Here is a 24,111-nt window from a genome sequence, read left to right as displayed (position 1 = left end):
CCTGCAAAAGATCTCTTTAAAGTGTTAAAAAGCAAAGATGTCACTCTGAGGACTAAGGTGCGCCAGACCTAAGCCATGGTATTTTCAACTGCTTCATAAGCATGTAAAAGCTGGTAAATGAATAAGGAAGACCGAAGAAGAACTGAAGCCTTTGATTTAGGGTGTTGGCGAAGAATATTGACTGTACCATGGACTGCCAGAAGAACAAACAAATCTGTCTTGGAAGAAGTACAGCCAGAACGCTCCTTAGAAGCAAGGACGGCGAGACTTCATCTCATATACCTTGGAAATGTTATCGGGGGGACCAGTCCCTGGAGGACATCATGCTTGGTAAAGCAGAGGGTCAGCAAAAAAGAAGAAGACCCTCTATGAGATGGATTGACAAAGTGGCTGCAACAATGGGTCCAAACAGAGCAAGCATTGTGAGGATGGCGCAGGACTGGACAGTGTTTTGTTCTGTTGTGCACAGGGTCACTATGAATAGGAAATGATTTGATGGCACATAACAATACAACAACAACAATTTTTATGGAAGTAGATCACCAGGTCTTTCTCCCGTGGAGCTGCTGGACAGGCCTGAACTCCCAACCTTCTGGTTAGCTGTCGAGAGTCTAACTGTTTGTGCTACCAGTTTATTACAGGTTTTAGCTCCTGTACATGTCATTTTAAGATGCTGTATTTACCCTCCCCCCCTTTTTTTTTAAATTATGTTTTTAAAGAAGTTAAGAAATGGCTCTGAGCTGTTACAGTTACAGCCCTAACCATACTTTTTATCTTGCTTCAGGGAGCAAGCAGAAGTACTGTGAGAACTAACAACAAATGCGAGCAATAGAGCACACGAGAGAGGGACAAGCAAACATGAGAAGTCACTGATGGAGTTAGGCTGTTTTCTAAAAGGTCACTGCCTCCAATTCCCCAAAGTTCCATTTCAATACCTTATAAGTCTATAATACTTTGAGTGATCAGACATTTCTTTTTACCATGCTACCAGGGGACCTGTGCTGGTGGCCAAACTAACCAAATGTATAGTGAAAGCCATGGAGCTGATCAATTAATTAATCAACCCTTATAATTTATTTGTTTTCTGACTGTCTCTTCCCTTAGAGTAGAAACTTCAGGAAAGCAGGGATTTTGACTGCCTTATATTCACTGCTAGGCCCCTAGCACAATTCTTGGTACACAGTAGTTCTTCATTAACTATTTGTTGAATAAATGTCAATTTCTTACTGTAAGATACATCAATGCTTGACTACATCAAGACAGAGCTAACACCACAGGATAAGCTAACGGTCCTTGGGCCTCTTATACATGTAAGTATTATGAGAGTCACTGCATTACTAAACAAAACATGATTCATACATATGACTGCTTTTTTTTGACACCAAGAAAAGCAACAGAAACTGACATATACACAGTGTAGCGTTTTTACTAAAAGCTTACCATTCTACACTGTTCCATACCAAAAAAAAAAAAAATCCATTTTCACTTTAGTAAAAGAATGCAAATACATAAGACTTTTGCCATAGGTGCTAGGGGATTTTTAGCTTATCCTATCTATATTAAATTTGACAAAGGGCAACTTACTTTATCACATACGAATACCAACAACTAGAGATACAGATCTGATACTACCATGGAAAAAGACAATGAGAACAACAAGCTTATTTATCTTTGGGTTTTAATACTCTTATTCACACTAATTCCAGATATTTCCAGAGTACATAACATTAAATGAATCAATGCCAAGGCAAGCCGGAGGGATTTCTAACATCATTTACCATACTTCCTTTTCCTGAGCAAATTTCAAAATGGAGTATTTTTATAAACATTCCATTAGAGACCAAAAGGCTTTGATTTTCAAAGTAGCAGTGATGGCCAAAGGCTTCATTATGCCAGAGAATACATTGTAGAGCATTTTGGGAGTTGCAACTGATACCGGAAATATATTCTGCCAGAATCTAGGAGAAGCTTAAAGGATTTTTCAGCTCGCAATGCTAACTAATGTATACATTCTGGATGAGAGGAAAAGGACGAGGGTTCCCCCTGTCCAAGAGCTACGAGAGTGTTCCTGTCCCTAGAGGAAGTGCAAGAAATCCAAGTCCTATTGGTTTGACCTTTGAGGTATTAGAGAATAGCAGCATCCTTGACAACAAAAAGACAGTTTCCAAGACCACATTTTCTCATAGCCCACCGCACAGGAGGTACAGGGATATGTTTAAAAGGGGTCAGAAGAAAGCAAATGTGGTAGAAGAATAAATTCGGGAACCAAGTATCAAAAGAGCTAAGCACTATGCTGTGCTGCCATTAATTAGTTGTAACACCTTGAGCAATTTCACTGTGCCTCTCTGGTTCACAATGGCACCTTTAGTAAAATCGGAAGACTGAACTAGATCAGGGGTCGGCAAAGTAGGGCTCATTGCCTAGTTTTGTAAACAAAGTTTTACTGGAACAGAGCCATGCTCATTTGTTTACATATTAGCTATGGCTGCTTTCATGCTACATCCAGAGATTGTATGGCCCACTAAGCCCAAAATGTTTACTACCTGGCCTTATACAGAAAAAGTTTGCTGAACCATGCACTAGATGATCTTTATGTTCCTTTCTAGTTTAGCCTTCTATGTTCTGTGAATTATCTTTAGATGCTGGTAAAAGGAATTCTCCCTGTGAACACTCATTGTTTTCCATTTTCCACTAACTTGTATTAACAGTTATTTAAACAGAAATCTCATATCTCATGTTAGACTAAAAAGTTCATGAAAGCATACACGTTCTTGTCTGTCTTCCCTCAGAACCTAGTATAGTTCTATGAACTAATTAGCTTAGTGGTAGGTCGGGCCTTCTGTGCTGAAGTCTTTAAAGAGTACTGGTGGTGTGGAAGAGTCTGGTACAGAATTAATTAGGTTATGGGGCTGTATCACAGAAAGAAGTCATAAGCCCAGTAGTACTCTGGTTTTCCCCTCAACAAAAGGGATACATGCCGCAAGCCCAGGGAGTCAGTGAGACCACCAACCTTCAGAAACACCTTGAGGAACAAGGGGGACACCAGGGAGGTGAGACCACTTGCCTCCTCATGTAGCTTTGATTTTATATCTTTTCCCTTACTTACTAGCTAAGGTTAACAGTGAAACAAAGTGAAAGCAATCTTTGGACCTGGACCAGCTTCTGTGGTCTGGCCTGACAGGTTTTCAGTGCTGATGTTCTTTGCTTGCACAGTTCCAACATGTACAAATTTTAGTTACCAAGGTTTAATTAAATAATACCAGTCGAACAAAAGCATGGTTCAATTTCAGTTACCACATTATATTCACTGCGAGTAATTGGCATAAAGTAAACACTTCACTGCTAATTTTTCAGTCTGTAAAACTACATAAATAGCAGATGCACGTCATGATCAGTGACCAATTACATTACCAGTTTCAAAGTATGTTAGTGCCTGGTGACTATGCATCTGTTATTCCACTCACAGATAGACAGCAAAGCATGTAGTTGTGCTGCTTCTTTGTCTCCCAGTGATAAACCCAAGTGGCATTTCATAAACACGTATAAGCAAAAACAGGAAATTGGCTAACCAGATAAAGGTGCTATAAAGAAACAAAAAGTGGTAACACTGGAAGTGAAATTAGAATCAAGTGTAAAAGTAGTTATAGAAGAAACAGCTGATAGTGGGAATGATAAAAACTGCCACCATTTGAGAGACTTTAGATATGCCAGAAAAACTTAGTTGAGGCAAACTTACAACATATTAAATGAGAAGAGTGGTTGTACCTGAAATGATGACAATGTCCAGAGGCAGTGACACCAGCAAAAATCTTCACATTAAAGGAATTTATGGAGATATTGACAGTGCAAAAGATAAAATGTTGGAACCTGCTCCAAACTTTGAAAGGGGTATGACAATTTCTCAAGTCATAAAAAAGGTGCTCATTCCCTAAGTTACATGACAAAAAAAAAAAAAAAAGTCTTTAAACTATTCTTCATAAACTTTTACAAAGAAATAAAATATTTTATTTTGCAACATTTCTAGTGTTTTAAATTGTATTACATGAATTTTAGTGTACTAAATATTAGTTGTATTAGTTTTTCATTTTCATATACATTTATAACTGACAGCAAAAGAGTTAATGTTCTGACAGAAATGCTGAAAGGTCACAGAACAATCATGATTTTTCCTCACTGATTATGAAGACTGGTTTGCCCAGTTTTAGCCTGCATGGTCATTTTTACGGTCCTCCACTACTATGCAAAGTAAAGATTACCCAGACTAAAATAATGGTTGATGTGTGAGAAAACCAAATAAACTTATGAGTCTCAACTAAAAAAAGAACTATCACACTTATCCTAAGAAAGAATTACCCATCCACAGAGTGGATTTCATCGTAGAATTGCTTGTTTACATAAGATTCAACTTGATGGTAATGAGGTTTTATTTATTTTATTTTTTGGTTTAGTTGTGTATCTTCTCACTCCCTGACTTTCAGAGACATTAGGAAAGCAGCTCCTTTTTTTAAACATGAAGAGGTGGAATTTCAGAGGGAAGAGCTTTTCATTTCCCCCCTCTCCTTTTCCTAAATACCTTGTCCTGAAGCACAATCCACCAGTCAAGAGATTGCTTGGGTTCGCAAACTCCTCTTTTTGATTACACACAACTTAAGTGAGTAGCCTATAATACGAGCTCTTTGGGAATCTTCTTGTTAGAAGTAGAAAGAAAGGGAAGAGGTCCAAGTACTGGATCCCATCTTGTGTGTGTGTATGCAGAGTAGGTAGGGGGGCAGATTTTAAAAAAAGAGGACAGGGAGGACCAGGACTGTAGGGAACTCAGAATTGTATTTGGTAGTAGAAATGGGAGTGCAGCAGGGCTCAAAATCTCTAGCACGCTCTCTCACCTATTTCCCGTAAGTTATTTGTGCCTTACCCATATCTATCTCAACTTTGTGTGTGTGTGTCACTGGGGGCTGGGGAAGTATTCTCTCTAATCTACCAGGGAAGTGGCCCATTCATTTTTATCCACTACTGAGCTGTAAAACTCGTCAACGTTCCCTCAAGAGAAAACTCTCTTTTAAAAATTAAACCCTCAGTTAAGAAAATGCTACATTCCTGGAGAATTTGTTAATCATAAAAATATTGTCTATGGCCAATCCTAATCACACAAGTTAGTTCCCCAAGAATATATAATATGAGGCATACTGAGAGAGACCAGGAAGAAATTCCTCTTTCCTGAAGACTCAAGACAGAAAATTTGTGTTCCCTGACCCATCTTAAAAAAAAAAAAAAAAAAAAAAAAAAGGGAACTTTATGGATAGTAGGAAGAAAAAGAAAAGAAACTTTCCATAGGAAAGCATTTCATTCAAGCTTTGGATTCTGTGTACTGTTATTCAATAGCCAAACTAACTAGTCACCCATTTCACTCTCTCTCTGAGATTTCCTGCGTCTGACCTTGTATTTGTATTACTGTCTTCCAAAGGCTTTTTTCCCTAAGTGCCAGACCTTCAATTTCCCACTCAAAAGCCTTATTATTTGTCTCCTTTGCCATTTTTTTTCCTTCTTTATCATTCAGAAAAATATCCATCCCACAACATGCAGAATCATTTTTTTAAATAAGGAATAATATAATTATTTTAAAAGAAAGACTAAGGAAATAATGAAGAAGATATAACGTGTCAGAAAGATTCTGAAGGCACTTCATCTTTGTATGGGACCTGGCCTTTCCAGTAGAGACTGTAAGATGAAAGAAGAAATCCTCTTACGTACACTATTTTGATGGGAATACAGGTAGTTGTTTTATGGACACAGAGGTAGTAGCAGATGAAGTAAAAGTTCTATAATAATCTACTTCCTCAAATAGAGCTAAATGTAAGCTGTACATGTTTCCTTATTTGTAAAAATATAAAGGAAGCAGGGCTTAAAAGGGTTCACTGAGCACAAAGTCTGTATACACAGCCAAGTGACTAGCATTGTTGTAATATTTATTAATCCGTACATTTGCTGATACAAACATGGAAAAGAAATAAGAAAACAAGATGTGAGAAGATGTATGCATGTGCAAAGCCAATAAATATTTATTAAATACCTACTATGTGCTAGACACAGGTTCAAAAATATTTTGAAACTTCCAAAGATTATTTATTAAGGTGGCCTTGCAGAAAACCACAGCACACACCAACCACCCTGGCATGTGCCAACCCAAAGAGGTGGCTATTTATTGTTTAACCAAAGATATGAAGGCTTCATCTGAACCAGAACCATGAAGTGAAAGCACAGTCTTTAAATGTGCTGAGTAAAAAAGTACACATGATCATATCATCTTGTCTACTTCAAACACAATTAGCAGGCATCTTCAACTACACGGAAAAGATTTACTTACACGAAATGAGTAAAATTTTAAGTGTAAATTTTGGGGACCTAAACATCACACAGTACTTGTCTCAGGGTCTAATTTTAAGGAATAAGAAAAATACAAGCTATGTTAAATTGCATATTCCTTTTATCACAAAACAGAAACTGCTTCAATATTTGCAAGAATGAAAAATGCCACAATTTCCCCCTTAAAGACAAAGCTTACGGGGACAGCAGAACTAGTCAAAGACTTAAGGCCCTTACAGTAATTCCTCCTCCTTCCACTTCCCAAAAGTACTGTTTAAAAATCAAGAGTCTGCTTCGCAAGCTTTCCAAATAAAATAATAATAGAAATTAAAAACAATATAAAAAATAGCTCATATTATTAACACAATTTGTTAAAGGAATTTTTTTTTGTTCGTTTTATTAAACTAACCACGCATTTGTTAAAAATTGTGATGCTGAAAATTCCTGCTGAGATACCTAGAAATTCTCAACAGAAATCACCTGAGTGTTGGACAGCACATATAAACTGAAGAACAGATTAGTTCTCTTTTGTGGTAAATCTCTTAATAAGGGCTGAGCCATATACAGGGTCAGCAGGGGTCACAGGAGAAATACAGAACTAAACCATGCTTCATGCTGGCCACTTTCCTTTCCTGCTCCTGTGGCAATGGTGACTTGGTCTCTGATCCTTTGATTGGAAATCGAAGCTAGTTAGCTTCCATCTCCAACGTTGCTTTCCTTTTCTCGCGGCAGCACGCTGGGCAATGTGTAAAGTTGCTCCAAGTAGAATGCCCAACTCTAAGCACTACTTCTCTGCACTGCCTCTGAGAATGGACTAATCTTTTTACTCTGAAATAAATTCCATTCTATTTAACAAATATATTCCACTTCAATTCCATCCAGAAATGTCCCAACTTTCTGCCCTAAAAGATCAGCCTTAAACTTTACATGGCATCAATAGGGATCCTAATCTTCAGCGCAAGGAAGGAACATTAGGATATGCTATTTCATGGTGTTTTATAGTTCTCAGAGGAATAAAGGACTTACACCTTTCCCCAAAATATAACAACTGCAACAACAACAAAATCTCAATATCTCAATAGTAAAAAGAATGCAACTATCACTGGGAGAGAAACATACTTAAAAAATTTCTGGACTAGTATGAATCTACATTTTTCACTGAAGTGAAATTCTCTCTCTCTCTTAGCATAAGGGACAATCTGAAACAAAATAAAACTGTGATCCAGCCACCCTGTAACTGTTACCCAGGTGACAGTTACTGAGGACTAATATGTGCTGAGGGGCTAAGAGGGAGACAAAAGACGAAGACGACATCATCCAGGTCCTCAAGCAGTTTATAATCTCTCTGACAACCTGATTGCTCAGTCATTAGCATGCACGGCAGGCTCCTAAAATATCTTATCAATACAATAAAGACAAGCTGACAGAAAACTGCAGCAACTGTCTATCCCCAATTAGCTGACTCTCCAGAGAAGGGCCCCTCAGGCGGCTGAGGGGCCTGAGCACACTGGGCTGTCACAGTCTGGCCCCAGGGTATCATCAGGTTCCCATGACAGTCTACAAGTTCCCCTTCCGGGAAAACCAAAGGGCATAGCAGAATCAGTCATCCGATCAGGCTGGGGTCAAATAGCAGGAATCATAGCGTTTGTCAGAGCAGAGTCATGAGAAACAAAAAAGGCCCGAATAGGTCAAGAAGGGAAAACAGCCAAGGCCAGCCAGACCCAATGAGTTGATGAGGAAGCAGGAAGCCTGGTGCAGTCCGAGTGGCACTGGCATGTCTGAGGCAGGGTTCAGGCAGAGCTAACCTGTGAACTGGAAAGGGGGCCACAGCTCATAGATAAGGGCACAAAAACCTGGTTCAAGCGAGATGACTCAAGACACTGGCCCAGAGCCACCCAGGAAAGGCCTAATTCTGCCTCCTCCTCCTCTGCCCTCTCTAGCTCCCAATCTCTGGGGGCAACAAAGAGGAAAACTTCAGGAACTACCTCTGCTTTCCTCATTTGGAGAAAAGCTAGGAATCTGTGATATCCTGCCCTCTTCCACCCTTTATACTTCAAGCTTCAAGGAAGCTCAAATTTTAACTCCCTGGTCAGTTCCCTCCAAGTAGGAGTAGAGAATATAAGGATTCCTTCCTTCTGCCAGGCCCCAGAGAAGGAAGATACACACACGCGCGCGCGCGCGCGCGCACACACACGTATAAATACATGTGTAAATTTTTAAAAATATGCTTTAGCTTCAAGGAGCTGACAAATAGCCAGTTAGGATAGGACAGTCATGGAACTTGGTCACTATACAATGTGATCATTAAAACAATAGGGCAATAGGGTATAAGAACAAGAAGAAAGTGTTCCTTCTGTCTGGGGAAATCATGGAGGGCTTCACAGATCAAGCAATAACTGGCCTAGATCTTAAAGAAAGAATGGATAGGAATTTACCAGACAGAACAAAAAAGGATAGGTTAGCAGGAGGATCAGGCAAGACATGGGAAAAGGTATGAGCCAAGGGACAAAGGAATGCCACGACACAGTGGAAGTGGGCCCAGTAAGAAACTCAGCATGGCAGAGCAGAGAACAGGAAGGGGGAGGCTAGATGATTAAACTGGAGTCACACAGTAAGGAGCCTCACACTCTACACCAAGAAACCTGGACTTTAACTCACAGGCAATAGGGACTCGCCAAAGGTTATTAAGCAGGGGAGTGAGATGATCAAATTTATATTCTAGAATTCAGGCAATAATAAAGCAGATGCTCGAAAGTTTAGAGTGGAAAAGAAGGGGTAAGCAGTCAGAAGGTTGTTACAGTAGGCTGAGCGAGAAATAATGTGGATCTAAACTAGTGGAAATAGGAAGAAGATGGATTACAGAGGTATTTAAGTGGTAGGAGTGATAGAACATACCAAACAATTAGGTGTGGGGTGAGCAGAAGGGGTGGGGAAACACAGGAAGACTGAGGTTTTCATCTGAGGCAACTAGCAGAGTAGTAAAGCCATTACGGAGGAGAGGAACAAAGCAAGAGAATGAACAGTCTTTTGTGTCTGGGATGGGGGGCGGGGCAGACAATGGATACAATTCTTTAGACATACATACAAACACTTCTCCCCATCCCACCTCTATTTCTTCTCTGAGCTACACACTGTGCCAAGGACATACAGATTCTCTCCTTTAATCCTCACAACAGCACTATGAGACAGACCTATTGTCCACATTATACATTAAAAAAAAAAGGATGGCTCAAAGAGGTTAAGTAATTTTTCTGTCATTTATTTATCCAACAAATATTTATAAACTGCCTTCTAGGTGCTGGTGTTCTGGAAGTGAAGAAGACAGGCAGCAAGGTCCTTACCCTTGTGGGAGCTTAGAGTTGAAAATGCAGGAGACAGACAACAAACAGGTCAAGCAATTAAATGAACAGGATAATTTCAGATAGTGATAAGGGCTACGAAGACAATACTACTATAAAATTCACTGAGCATAAGCTATGGGCTCTGTTATAAGTGCATTACACATTTTAATTAGTTTAACCCTCACTTACAACCTATGAGGTAGGTTTTACTTTTGGCATCATTTCATAGAAGACAAAAACTGAGATACATAAAAGTTAAATATCTTCCCCCAAACCACAGAGCTAGTAAGCAGACAGAGCCAGTGTTCAGTCGTAGAGATTCTGGCTTCAGAGCCTGCGCTCATAATCACACTATACTGCTTCACCACACCATGATTTTATTATTATGGTATTATAACAAGACAGAGTAAGAGGGCAGAAGATGCTGAGGTGGAGAGCTGCTTTAGAGTGAATGCTAAAGAAAGGCCTCTCAGAATCTGACAACAGGACATTGCCATGTAAAGATCTGGAAGCAGAAAATTCTACGAAGAGAGAACAAACCCAGGGTGTTTTAGAAAGAGAAGACCAGTAATGTTGCGGCAGGATAAGCCAAGGCAGCTCAACTGCGAAGAAGTGGAAAAGGCAGGTGAAGACTAGTTTGTGAAGAGTCTTTTAGACCATGGTAAAGAATGTGGACTTTATTCTAGGAAGGCACTGGATAGTTTTAGGCAGGAGATTTAAATAATTTGATTTATAACTGGAAAAAGGCAGTTTTGACTATGGTGAAAAATGAACTGGGTAGGCAAAGGAGGGGCCTAGTGGAAGCAGAGAAATTTGAGTCCAGGCAGTCTATTTCCAGAGCTAAGCTCTTAACCATTATGCTATGTAGTGAATTTTAAAGTATAGGGCCTCAGATAAAGGTAAAAAATAGATAGATGGAAACATGAATCTATAGTTTAGGAGAGAAGGTGAAGCCAAAGATTTAGACTTTATTTTGTAATCTCTGACATGCAGGTAAATGATTACTAAAGCCACAGGAGTATATAAGATGGCTCACAGAACACAAATGTAGCAAAAAGGGAAGAAAGCCAAGGTCATAATCTATGAACTCTATTCTTGCTCTTCAGCTACCAATAACAGGAAATACTGCTCACTGTCAAAAGAATATCTGGAGTCTTTATCCTCCCCTTAAAAGGAGTGGAGGCATGAGTGAAGACTGGTCCATAATGACAAACCTTGGGATTGCTGAGCAGTAAAAAGAGTGGCAAGGGGGCAGTGGTGGTTCAGTGGTAGAATTCTCACCTTCTACGTGGGAGACCTGGGTTTGAGTTCTGGCCAATGCACCTCATGTGCAGCCACTAACATCTGTCAGTAGCGGCTTGTACATTGCTCTGATGTTGAACAGGTTTCAGTCCATCTTTCAGACTAAGATGGGCTAGGAAAAAGGCCTGGCAATCTACTTCTGAAAACCCTATGGATCACAACAGCCTAATCCCCAAGTATGATCCTGGGGATGGCTCAGGACCGGGCAGCGCTTCGCTCCATTGTGCATGGGGTTGCCATGAGTCAAAGGCTAACTCAATGGCAGCTAACAACAAACAACCAAAGGAGTTGCATGCAGGGAAACATTACTAAACTCAAATATCTCACTGAAGACAATGATAAGAACATAATCAAATTATAACCAAGTTTAATATAAATGACCTAAGGAGTTCTGTACATGTAGCTTTACACCACACGCTACTGTAGTGAGTTACTAGCTGAGGGTGAAAACACCTGCTCTGCTAAAGCCTCATTAGGCTGGAGACAGGGCACAATCCCTGTCTAGCATGATTAGTGTTAAGAAAATGGCACAACTGAACAGAGAGACCTGGTAGAGAAGGCAGGAGACTTTCAATGCTTTTTTACAAATCAATTCATCACACCTCTTCAAGCTATGGAACTCTTAACTCCCTCAAAGACAAATACATACACATTCTCTGGCACAGTTTAGGAGTGGTAATTGAAGCCAAGGGAATTTAGGAATACAAGAAATGTAATACTAAAGTGTTCCCTTTAGCATCTTCCCACTCTCGATGCTTCTTACCACAAGGAGGTGTGGCAATCTTGGCATTCCCCACTAAATAGGAGACTGAGAATAGGTCTGTCTGCTTAGAACTGAGGGTGGAAGGGTGCTAACCAGCTATATAAGTAGGATGATGATGGAGAGATGCAAAAATTACATAGAAGACTTCTGCTCCGATGAGACTGAGAAGGAAGCTACTGTGTTTCTTGTGCAGCAACATGATGTGTGGCTACTATTGGAGACTAGGGACTGGACCGGAAGGGAACACTCAGTACTCAACAGCTCAAACTGTTTCCTCTTGCTCAGAATGCTTTTCTCCTCACTGAAACTGCCATCCTTCAAAGCCCAAGCCCTGCCTCTTTCATAGACTCTCCTTATCACTGCAACCCATGGTTTCTTGCCCTTCTCTGAACCCAAGCCACTGTCTCTGCTATTTGTTTGTCTCTGAGTGTTCTAGTGTGTTTTATGTATTTTAGCCTCCTCCCTGCACTAGACTGTAAGGTTCCTGAAGGCAGGAACCATATTTTGTTGGTTTTAATTTTTTATTATAAAAATTTTCAAATACTCAGACCAGACTTAACGGTCTAAGACTGTAGGCACCCCGGAAAGCACGGCCCCTGCTCTCTCCATCACCCCAGAACTAAAGCAATTTCTGAGGCCAACTGTTCAGACAGGGATTGGACTGGACTGTGGGACATAAAGTGATACTTGTGAAGAATGTGCCTCTTAGACAAGTAGATATAAGAGGGGAGGCTTCTGTCCAGAGGTTAGAGGGGAAGGCAGAGAGAGTTAGGAGCTGGTTAAATGTTCATGGGGAATCAGGGGTGGAGGGGAGGAGTGTGCTGTCACAGCATGGGGTGAGCAGTTGGGGTCTCATAACAATGTATGTTAAAAAAAAAAAATTCTGTATGGGAGACTAACTTGAAATGTAAACTTCATTTAATTACATCAATAAAAAAGAAAAAGAAAAAAAATTTTCAAATACAGTAGAGAGAACAATGTAATAACCCCCCATTTAACAATTATCACCTACATTCAACAGCTATCAAGATCTTGCCTCATTTCTTTTATCCATATATACATACATATATATATGTATATATCTGCATACACACGTATCCTTTTTTGGCTAAAGTATTATGTATTTCATATGCATTAAAAAAATGGGCAATTTCTTACATAACCATGATACCTAAATAAAACTAATGGTAATTCTTTGGTATCATCTAATACCTAGTCTGTATTCAAATTTACCTGATTGCCTCAAAAATGTCTTTTGACAGTTGGTTGTAATAATTAGTATATGTAATAATTAGTATCAAATACCATATTTGGTTATGTCTCTTAGATCTCTTTTATTGTAAAACAGCCCTTCCTCTTCTGTCTTGTCAATGATTTAATGAAGAAGTCTAGTCATTTTTCTTATTGAATGTCCCACATTCTGGATTTGTCTGTTTGTATCCACAGTCTCAGGGGCTATGTTTTTCATTCATTTACTCAACAAATATGCATAAATATGCTCATAAATATGAGCCAGAATTCTATAAAATGTGATGGCTACAGTAGAGAATACAACAACCACAGTCCTGGCTCAAACAGAAGAAAGCCGTGAAAGAAATAATTACACAAAATGCTAATTACTAGCAGTTGTGATTCACGCTAAGAAGGAAAAATAAAAAGTTAAGAGAAATTATAGCAAGGGAACCTAATCTATTTGAGGGGTCAGGGAGGGTATTTATCTTGTAAAATTCAAAGTACCTAGTACAGTATTAAATAAACAAACATTTCTGGGTTGGCTGGACAGTGAGTTTTCTGCAGATATCAGGCTTTATTGTAAACTAAAGGACATATCACTATCCTTTAAACATCTGAGTTTCAATTTCAAATCTGAATACTGGGCAGAAAATCTAGCCCAGAGTCCACAGATGGACTTTAGCAATCTGTGAATTCTCTGAAACCGTATGTGATATTACTATACGTTAGTGGCGGTGTGAGTGAGTAGAGATGTGCGTTTTTCTTCAAAATTATTTATCTCTTAACATTTTATTGTTCTTTAGGTGAAAGTTTCCATAGCAAATTAATTTTCCAATCAATAATTCTTACACAAATTATTTCAGAGATATGCATTTCTAGGAAGAAGGGCCACAGCTTTCTTTGGAGTCTGTAAGGTTACTTAAACCATGAATCCTAACATTGACTAATATAGAACGAACTAATCAACGGCCAACCTGCAAAATATTTCCAAGTCCAGTAAAAAGATGTTGGAATCACTCAGTGTCTGGAATTATCTATACCTCAGCTGCTTTCATCTGTCCACATGGATAAGAATTATTACTATCACTAATTTATTAGACCTTATCTCTTTTCCTTTTTGAGAACTTCTTAATAAATGCTAAGATTAAACAAACTATTTGAGGTCTGAACATTAAATCTGATTCTCCTTGGAGTCTATATTACAGAAAACTGAAGGGGCAAACTAGTGGTTTCCTCCAGGCTAAATAAATTATTTTAGAAGAGAAAGAATAATTCAGGAAATGATTACATAGATAAAAAAACAGACTGCATTTTCTAGACCACTAGTTCAGGTATTAGGACAATGAATTTTTAACAAGGAATGGCATGGATATTATGAAAACCCAAAAGTACATGCTTAGTAGGGTATCTCCACATTGCTCAAAGGGATTCTAAGTTAAAGTTAAGGAAGGAAATATATGCAGGTATACTTTAAGACAAGGAGCCCTGGTGGCGCAACAGTTAAGACCTCAGCTGCTAATCAAAAGGTTGTCTGTTCAAACCCGCCAGTCACTCCAGGTGAGAAAGACCTGGTGATTGGCTCCTATAAAGACTGTTATTGTTGACTGCCTCCTATAAAGACTGTTATTGTTGTTGGCTGCTGTTGAGTCGATTCTAACTCATAGCAACCCCATGTGACACAGTAGCACCGCAGAGCTGCTGGTGGGTTCAAACCACCAACCTTTCGGTTAGCAACCCACAGATTCACCACTGCACCGGCAGGGCTCCTAGAAAACCGTATGAGTCAGTTATACCCTGTCACATAGGGTCACTATGAGTTGAAAACCTACTCCACGGCACCAAACAGTAACCATAACAACTCACTTTAAGATTAGATATAATGGAGGATAAAAGAAGAAAAACAGTAGCGGAGAAGATAAATCATTTTAAAAGATTATAGCACTACTAAAAAAAATTATATAAAGTATATTATTTTTATACAATGCCATCTACTTGAGACCAACATAAATACTTAAGTCTCCCTCGGTCATATCAGATGCTAGTCTAGTTTCTGGGCAATGGTATAGTATTTGATTGAGCTTCTTGGAAAGAAATATCTTCCTAAATTTTTCCCTCTCTGGTGTCTAAATTTTAAAGCTCTCTCTCTGTATGACTGGAGTATGTATGCTCAACTTGTAGAGTACATCAGACTAAGGCCACATGTATAAAAAGCACACCTTGACACCTAACCAAGTAGACAAGAAAAAAACAATCCATCAAGGCACTTCCTAAACTGAGGGAATGAAATGGAATAGATTTTTTTTTTTTTTTTTTAATTATTTGCTTGCATTTACTTTCAAACTCCTGAATTTTGTGTTCTTTTCCATACAAGATAGGAGCGCTCCTCAGGTGAATCAAATCTGCACGGTTCAGCTGTGGTCAGCTTCTCTTCAGACTCCCACTAGGGCTTGGTGATGCAGAGTAAACAAGGCAATAAATCAAATGCATTGCATTTAATACCTCAATGCATTGCAAATTGATCTGGAACAGGGGTCAGTTCAAATCGCTTTTGAAGGGACACTTTTCACATTAAGGCACGGGGAGGAGAGGAAAGGAGAGGAAGGAAAAGATGGCAAGGCCTAAAGTTATATTGGATTCAGACGTGTGGTTTCTTGTTTTAGGGCAGACTGGAGCCAGGTCTCCTCAGGTGAGATTCTTCAGTTATTTATCAAGTTGGAGCCATGGATATTTAAAAACACATTCTTGTGGCTAGCATTAAATCTGAAATCTGGTGGGGAACTTTTCAAGAAATAAAAGCTACAAACAAAATAGCTTTAGTTCCATTCAGCATGGTGTGGGAAACGGCTAATGGACAAGCATTACTATGACTGGCAAGGCGAGCTGCCAATAAATAATAGGAGCAGAAATTCAAACCGCCACATAACAACACTTCCTAAGCTGATTTCACTAATTTGTCAAAGGAGGACACTATCCAAACCAAGTGGAAGAAAAACAAGGTTGGAGAACAGAGGGAAAGAATTATACAAAAGTAAAAGCTATGCTTCTTTCATTACTGGTTAGTTATATCTGCTTTATGTAATTATGGTTCACTTCTATCATTTGCTGATATCACACTTGCTTTACGGAAGGTGACATTTTCTCCCTCTTTTTTTTTTATAACTTATTTTTGTTCTTGAGAATATATACAGCAGAATGTACACCAATTCGAGAATTTCTAGGTGTATAATTCAGTGACACTACATTCTTCGAGTTGTGCAACCATTCTCACCCTCCTTTTCCAAGTTGTTTCTTCCCCATTAAAATAAACCCACTGCCCCCTAAGTTTCCTATCTAATCTTTCTAGTTGCTGTTGTCAATTTGAGCCCATATAAATAGACCTTAAAAGAGCACAATGCTCAAGGCAGACATTCTTTACTACTTAAGCTAAACTACTGTTTGGTTTTAAGAGGACTTGAGGGGATATTTTTTGGTTTAAGGTTTAAAGATTATCTCAGGGCAATAACTGCGGGGGTTCATTCAACCTCAGTGGCTCCAGAAAGCTTATATTATATGTGAATTTGAAATTCTATTCTGCATTTCCCCTCTTTTGATCAGGAGTCTTCTACAGAATCTTTGATGAAAATGTTCAGTAATGGTAGCCAGGCACCATCTTTTTCAAATGAAAAGCAGAGAGCTATTTCTGCTGGGATAAGTTTCCATTGTTGCTTATGCCTGCCTTGTTTTTTTCCAATAGAAAGAAATGAAGTCTAGTAGTTGGGTGGGAAGAAAGTGTGCAGTCCTGACATGCCATCCCTCAGAGAGGCTGTCTGACCTCAGGAACCATATTCTTTTCTCACTTGTCTTTTTTTCCCCTAGGAAAATAAGAACCTCAAGGGTTGTCTCCAATTGTCTTTCCATCTTCAACTCTTAATTTCCTAATGATTTTAAACAGGCAAACTAACTGTTAAACTAATCAACAGTTGTAATCTCTTATCCTTTGAAATGGAATAAAAACCAACCCGTTATAAAGGAAGAACAAATTCATTTAACTGAACAGTTTCAAATCAGTCCAAAATTTAATGAACGATGCCTTAAATTCTATCTCAGAAAGGCTTTTTAGTGTAATGGTTAAGAGCACAGACTCTGGGTGTGGACTACCTAGGTTCAAATTCTATGTCCACCACTTACCAAATGTTCAGATTTAGACAGATAAATTAACTTTCTCTCTCTAAGCCTCCATTTCCTCATCAATAAATAGGGAATAAGAACTGTTCTACATCACAGGTTGGTTGTACCTGGCATAGAGAAAGCACTACATGAATGTTAACTGTTATTATGACTACCTCAGAAAAGGTTACATTAACCTGCCTACTATAGGTTATGTTAGTACTATTAAACAGTTACATGTAAAGTCAAGTGAAGGATGAATTAACAAAATCCTTTTGTTAATCAGATAAGGAAAAAGGTTAAGAATTAAATCCTTTCTATAAAATTAGCCTTAACTAAGGCTAAGGTTTTCCCAATAACACAAGTACACACTTGACTATCAGAGATAAGATATTCTACCTAAACCTACATGCTTCAATAAAAAAGAGTCAATTTAAACACACAAACTATCATAATAGCCTATTCTAAAACACTGACATAATCTGAAACATTGCTCTGTGAGCAAAATACATACTTTTGGGGTGATCTGTTATCAACTTCAGCCTTTAGGCGTAAATTCTCCCTCACCAGGCCACCATTTTCCAATTTCAATTTTTTATTTGCCTTAAAAAAAAAAAAGAGATAATTAAGCACAAGCTAAAACAAAAGTGCCTTGTAAAAATTATCACGTGAGCCATCTGTATTTTTTACAGCAATATCAGAAAATGGATTTTTAGAACATGGCCTTCAGAAACTTAAAATCACCCTGGGAATGACTTGTGAAATTGTGAACACGACCAAGCATTGTTAATTTGTATTCCCCAAGCACTTCGCACATCTCCTATCAAGGGAAATAAAGAGAGCGACATTAGTTAGCACAGAGTCATTAGGGGACTATACAAATGGCAAATACATGTTTTTTGTTTTTTTCTTCTTTTTCACATAATTGAATTACTTTAAGCATGGTAACATTATAACACCTGCAACTGTTAGCAAAACTAATGCAGAAGAGTTAATTCTTTAGCTATGAGATTGATTTTTTTGGTTGTTATTTTAAAATATTTTTCTAGTGAGAAGAAATCTAATATGCTTAAATTGCTTGCTTTCTTCAAAAAGGCTTTCCCAATACCCTGGCTTATAACTTCTGGGACCCTCAAAATTGGGTCAATATTTTCTAATCATTCCAAGGACTCTCCTTTGATATAAAAAAACAAAAACAATCCCAAGTGTGATTTTTTTCTTGAATTGTATGATAGCTAAAAATCTCCTAACAAAACACTAACTGATAGAAAATCTGGAGGCTCTACAGATAGGCTCTATATAGATATCGACTCTGGCTAGTCTGAAAAGCAGTGTACCTGAATTTTACAGTCTTCTTAAAAGCTACTTCTTTTAAATTCCCTAGTCACCGCATTTGTGAATACCAAAGAAAAACAAGACATCCTAGACTAGAAACCAGCCTCATAACCGGGCAAGAAACATTCCCTTTTTGACGAGGACATTTACATTCAAAGTGAGTGGGTCACAAGAACTGCTGTCAATGAAGCAGCAGCTTAAAAACAGAGTTTTAAAAATTTGATCAAGGTTTTTAATTAATTTCCAGAACTCTTCACTGTATTACTCGCCCATCCACACACAAATACCCCATGATGATTACAAGGGAAGCATGGCAGAGAGTATCCTTTTCGGTATGAAGCCTAGCTCTGCTACTTAGACTCATTTCATCCAGGTTCCTTTTGGGATCTGGGCACCTGCTTATCTTCAAGGTTGCTCACGAACCAGGATTGTGGAGGGTTAAGTTTTTAAGTAACTGATAAACACCATTACTGCCTCTATGAAGATATAAGGAAAGCCATTTACTTCCTCACACACACAATGAATTAAGCCCTCAAGCATAGCACCATAAGAGGAAGAGGCACTTAGTGAATGTTTTCTGATGATGCTGACAAGCTTAAATTAGAAACTCCTTTGATTTCCTTTCCCTATCCCCCATACAGTATCCCTATGTTTCAAGGTCTCTCACCAGTCCTGTGGTTCTCTAATACTTCTCATTATGGGCTGGCTAGTTCCTCAACTATCAGAGATATTTTCAAGTTACGGAATCTTAGGAGAATTCAAGTTATGAAGCAGACTTCTGCCTATTTGTTGTACCTAAAAGAGTAACAAAGACTTCAGCCAACTTCTGCATACTCGACACTGACTGGGTAATGACACTGGCCTCATGATGGTTCAAAACTCATCTAGTCCAGAAAACATTAGAAAAAGTCAACTGCACTCCTTCTAAGTAGTCCTTTATTCTGAATTTTTTGTTCTCCTGTATTTGATTTACAGTGTTATTATTCTGCACTTCACATGAGTTTCTGTCTTTGTGCTCACATTTTTAAATTCATTTATGCCCAATTTATAGCCTAGTACCTAATACTATCACTAGGATCTCAAACGGAGCTTATTAAATGTCCCAAATAATTCTGAGGTCTAAGAGTAGCTTTGGGTAGTGAATTTAACATGTGAACATTAAGAGAAACTAACTGTGCTTTATGTACTCGTTTTTATATACATCCCCATACTATTCTTAGGAGCCCAGAGTAAAATTTTCATATAGAGCCTCATGCTCTAAGTAAAGATGCATTTATTGCCAAAGATTTAAATGAAGTTTAATTACTATATAGGAGATCATCTGGAGTTTACTGATGGCTCAACAAGAGGCAGGAAAGTTACAGGACATGGTAGATTGATAAATACGGTAACCTCCCAACTGTCATTCTTTTTTGTGTTCTCTTTATACAAACCAACATGTTAATGTTGGCCATCAATACCCAAAGAAACTATACTCTTCCCCTAAACATACAACAAACTCATTGCAATTAATGTCTATAGTTTCTTCTACCTGAAAGCAGAAAGCATTAAGTTCCCTCCTTCCTTTCATCTTGTCCTTCTCGGATCTCAAACAGCATTTATTTCATGTGTTCGTGTGTGAAGATGGTTTAGTATATACATTAAGCTGCAAACACTTCTCTGCTATTTGACCTCCCTGAGCATTTGCGAGCTAGTATACAGTGGTCGCTGTGAGTTGAAATCGACTTGACAGCAGCAGGTTTGGTTTCTTTTTTTTTTAAAATACAGTGGTACCTCTTCAAAACACCATAGGGAGCTCAACGGTGATTTAGGAGACAGGATTTAGTAATTCAGCATAGGAATGGTATTTTAAGGGACTGTAGACAGGGTGGATCTCTGGTGGCACAGTGGTTAAGTGCTCAGACGCTAACCAAAAGGTCAGTGGTTCAAACTCACCAGTCACTCTGCCAGCCACTCCAAGGGAGAAGGATGTGGCACTCTGCTTCCGTAAAGATTTCCAGCCTTGGGTACTCTATGGGGCTGTTCTACTCTGTGCTACAGGGTCGCTGTAAGTCGGAATCGACTCAGTGGCAATGTGTTCGGTTTTGGTTTGGTAGACAGGCTGAGTGACTGTGGAGCTGGGTACCACAAAACCATTACCATTTAGCATAAGAGGACTCCACTGTGTATAAATCTGAAGTAAAAGTTAATGCTGGTCCCTTTGGTCAACAGAGCTCCACAACACTTGATTGTAGATTCCAGTGCTGATGGCACAGATCTCACCTCCCTTCCTACACTGGAAAAATCAGAGGTTCGCCTTTTTCACTTATGCACTCTCTATTTTGTTGGATGGATGGGAAGATAATCTAAAAAACGAACCAGCCTCATAAGCCACAATATTCTTTTGCATGGAATAGTCTAAAGTGGCTGCTCACAGCTTTCTTGGAATTAGTCACTAAACCTTTAATTATATATTTACAATCTTAAGAATGAGAGAATGGTAGTGCTAGCAAAGATACGGTCCAAATCTTTCGTTTTATAGGCAGGGAAATGGTAAGTTTGCTTTTATGCATGTAGGGTAGTCACTGATATAAGCTTAAAAAAAATTAAGGCAAACCACAAAGAGGGGAAAATAGAAATAGATCCTTTAAATTGATGTCATCCTCCCAAAAGAAGATGCAAACTCATACAGAAGCACTATAGAGTCTCCAATTATAGTCACAAATGGAACCATCTGATATTTCTTGGCAGCTAATGACATTTAAGGAGAAAAAGCAAGTTTTCCCACTGCATATAAATGCTCATCTAGGGGTTTCACCCTTACCCCACAAATATCTGATGATGAGTCAACATACTATTGAAGGTGCTTAAAAGTATTACAGAATTTTAAAAACAACCACACATAATTTTAAACACAACCACACTTACCTCCTTTAGCTTATCTACATCATCTTTCACTTTCTCATAGATTTCATTAGCTGTTCTGAGTTTTTTCTTCCACTCTGCTACAGTTTCTGAGTCAATTTTACTTGGATTATCTGCAACTGGATGTCTGTCTTCATTCTGGTTGCCCTGCATCAAGGTTAAAGGATCCAGAATAGTCTTGATCTGTGACTCCAAGCTGAGATTTTTACTTTTAAGCTCTTCTACCTCTTTCTGCAGACAATCTATTTCATCCTGAAAAAGGATTGCATAACATTAGATACTGAACACATAAGTATGTTAAACTGAAGCCAATGTGTTTTTAAAATTTTATACTCAAAATTCTGTAGATGCACAGATTTACGGATCAAATAGTTACATAGCCAGAGAGTCAGGTACTGCTGAAATTCTCCAAATGTATTCTGACTCTGATAAAACTGGCATTTTTGGTGCTTCAATGTTTAATTCAATGATAGTTTGCAGTTTTAAAAAACTGAAAATGTCGAATTTTTGATTCCACTTAAGATATCATTCAGATAACAAGAAAGTTGCTTGAATTCCAACAGGGAATTAGCTTCCATTTCAGAAGAAAATTTTGAGGCACATGTAATCGCTTTACTGAGGGGAATTAAAAAACACAGTGTACACCAAGGTGATCTATTAAGAGTTTTGTTTAATGTTTATATTTTTGCTTCTATACTTGAAGTAGGAGTGAAATCATATAATATTTCCTTTCACTTTTCATTTCAGAATAATACCTGTAGTTAGTTTTTAATTTTTAACTTTTCTGGATTATGGTTCTTCAGTTACCACCATGATTATTCTAAGTATTAGTTTTCCTCCTTTGGAACTACTTATTTTAAATCCAATCACTAGACATTTACACCAGAGCCCTTTCCTGTAATATCATTTATTCATCTGTAATAGATATTTCACTAAACCAAGGTTGTTAGAAATTCTGTAATTAGACAATAAACTCCACTGTATCCAAGTAGCTCAAAATGCCAGTGATTTCTCAAAGGATTTGATTAGGACTTAACTATGATAAATATCGATTTAAGTATATAAGCATACATTGTAGAATTAACACAGATAACACTATTTACTATTTTAAATTACATACATTTCAAGTTAAATAGTATTATAAAATGAGATAATGGCTTTATTGGTTTGAATTAATATATTTATTAATAAACAAATATATAGGAAAACACATATATGAAAGAACATTTATTCAAATCATTTATTTACACTTCACTTTATTTCAAAAGTTATTTGAGGCAGCTGAAGTAGTTTCCATGTATAGAGTTTAACTTAAACATATTTTGTGTCTAAAAGGAGATCAATAATATTCTCTCTTTAGTCAACATAAAATGACAACAGGGATTAAAATCTACCATTCAAAAGCATATGCATTCCATTAGCATGAAGTTATTAAAAACCCCATCACCATGTCAAATGAGCCTGCCCATTCACCTTCAGACAAGAATTAGAAAACAGCATATTTCACACTAAAATTTCTTTGCTGGTAGTTGACTTAAGATATATTTACTTTACCAGAATTGATCAGGCATACAATCATCAGTGAATTTAGTCAGAAACAAAAACAGAAGGGAGGTTTTAATCACTGTTTACCAGAGCACTCATAATGTCTCGTGGGAGTCAAAAGACTGATTTTCCCAAGAGGGTTTTCCTTTATCTCCCAATTTCCTGAGGGAGCAAATACTTCCAGAATGACGAGTCTGTTGAGGTACAGATTTAAATCAAAAAAGGAAATGCTTCCATTTGTTCCCTTTATGTCAAATCCTCTTCTCCCCTTCTTTGACGCTTAAAGGAAACAAAAAGTTCCTTTCCTCTATTTGAAATGGAGGAATGGAAAAGAAAAAGAATTTATCAAGTAAGTTTTTTAATTGGCACTTAAAATAAGATTTCACTGGATGTTTACGAAGTCTGAAGACTGAGGTAGTTCACTTTTACCTTGAATTCAATACTGTTAACATCTTAAACATTATTATTTACCTCATATTCTTTGTGGAGTAACTCAAGTCTAGTTTTCCGAAGGTGCTTTCTGACTGTATGACTTAGCATAGGTTCACTTTCACTTGTTCCTCCTACAAAAAAAAAAAAAAAGCCCTGATTTTTCATTCTGACTTGGGTAAAATGAAAATGAACCCTTTACTTACTGTTTTATTAGTTCCCCAGCATAACTTCTACCCTGTCCCTTATATACACATTCTAGGCTGCCATCTAGACCTTGTCTCTATCCCAATGCTCAGAAAAAAATAAATATCAAATAACACCATAAGAAATACCTTCAGTAAAATATCATGTGTGTGTTTACTTACCTACGTATCTTATTATTGTAAATTCCATGAAGCAAAGCCTGTATTTTATTAATGTATCACATTTGGACTACTACAGTCTGCATACTAGACAATTGTTAAGTGATGATAAGACCAATGAACTATTCAAACATGCCTGGTTACTGGTAACACAACTGCAAAGATTAATGGGTCTTTTCACTGATTCTAACAACCCAGATACAATGGATTATAACTCATAATATTAACTCTATGCCCATAATGACTTGTTATAAATACTCTCAAGATGAATACCTTAAAGCTCTTCACTTACACTTGTTTACCCTATTTTTCTTTGTATTTCTTAGCATCATGATAGTAAAGGCATTTTACAGATGTTCTTTTTCAGGACCCTCTTTATCTAAATGCA

General features: G+C 37.9%; 1 protein-coding gene across 1 annotated transcript in view; it reads right to left on the bottom strand.

Moving 5' to 3' along the window:
• The window catches only part of OBI1 (ORC ubiquitin ligase 1), a 45,056-nt gene that overhangs the window by 6,034 nt on the left and 14,911 nt on the right, over positions 1–24,111 (bottom strand). Inside the window, exons 3-5 of the mRNA XM_004371408.2 lie at positions 23,401–23,492; positions 21,388–21,636; positions 17,660–17,748 (exon numbers count right to left, since the gene is read on the bottom strand). Coding sequence (XP_004371465.1) covers positions 17,660–17,748; positions 21,388–21,636; positions 23,401–23,492 — 430 coding nt within the window. The remainder of the gene's footprint in view (positions 1–17,659; positions 17,749–21,387; positions 21,637–23,400; positions 23,493–24,111) is intronic.

The sequence above is a fragment of the Trichechus manatus genome, unplaced genomic scaffold, assembly GCF_000243295.1.
Source record: "Trichechus manatus latirostris isolate Lorelei unplaced genomic scaffold, TriManLat1.0 scaffold00013, whole genome shotgun sequence".
NCBI classification, from domain to species: domain Eukaryota; kingdom Metazoa; phylum Chordata; class Mammalia; order Sirenia; family Trichechidae; genus Trichechus; species Trichechus manatus.
The sequence above is the reverse complement of the archived record's forward strand: the minus strand, read 5'-3'. Positions and strand labels throughout refer to the sequence as shown.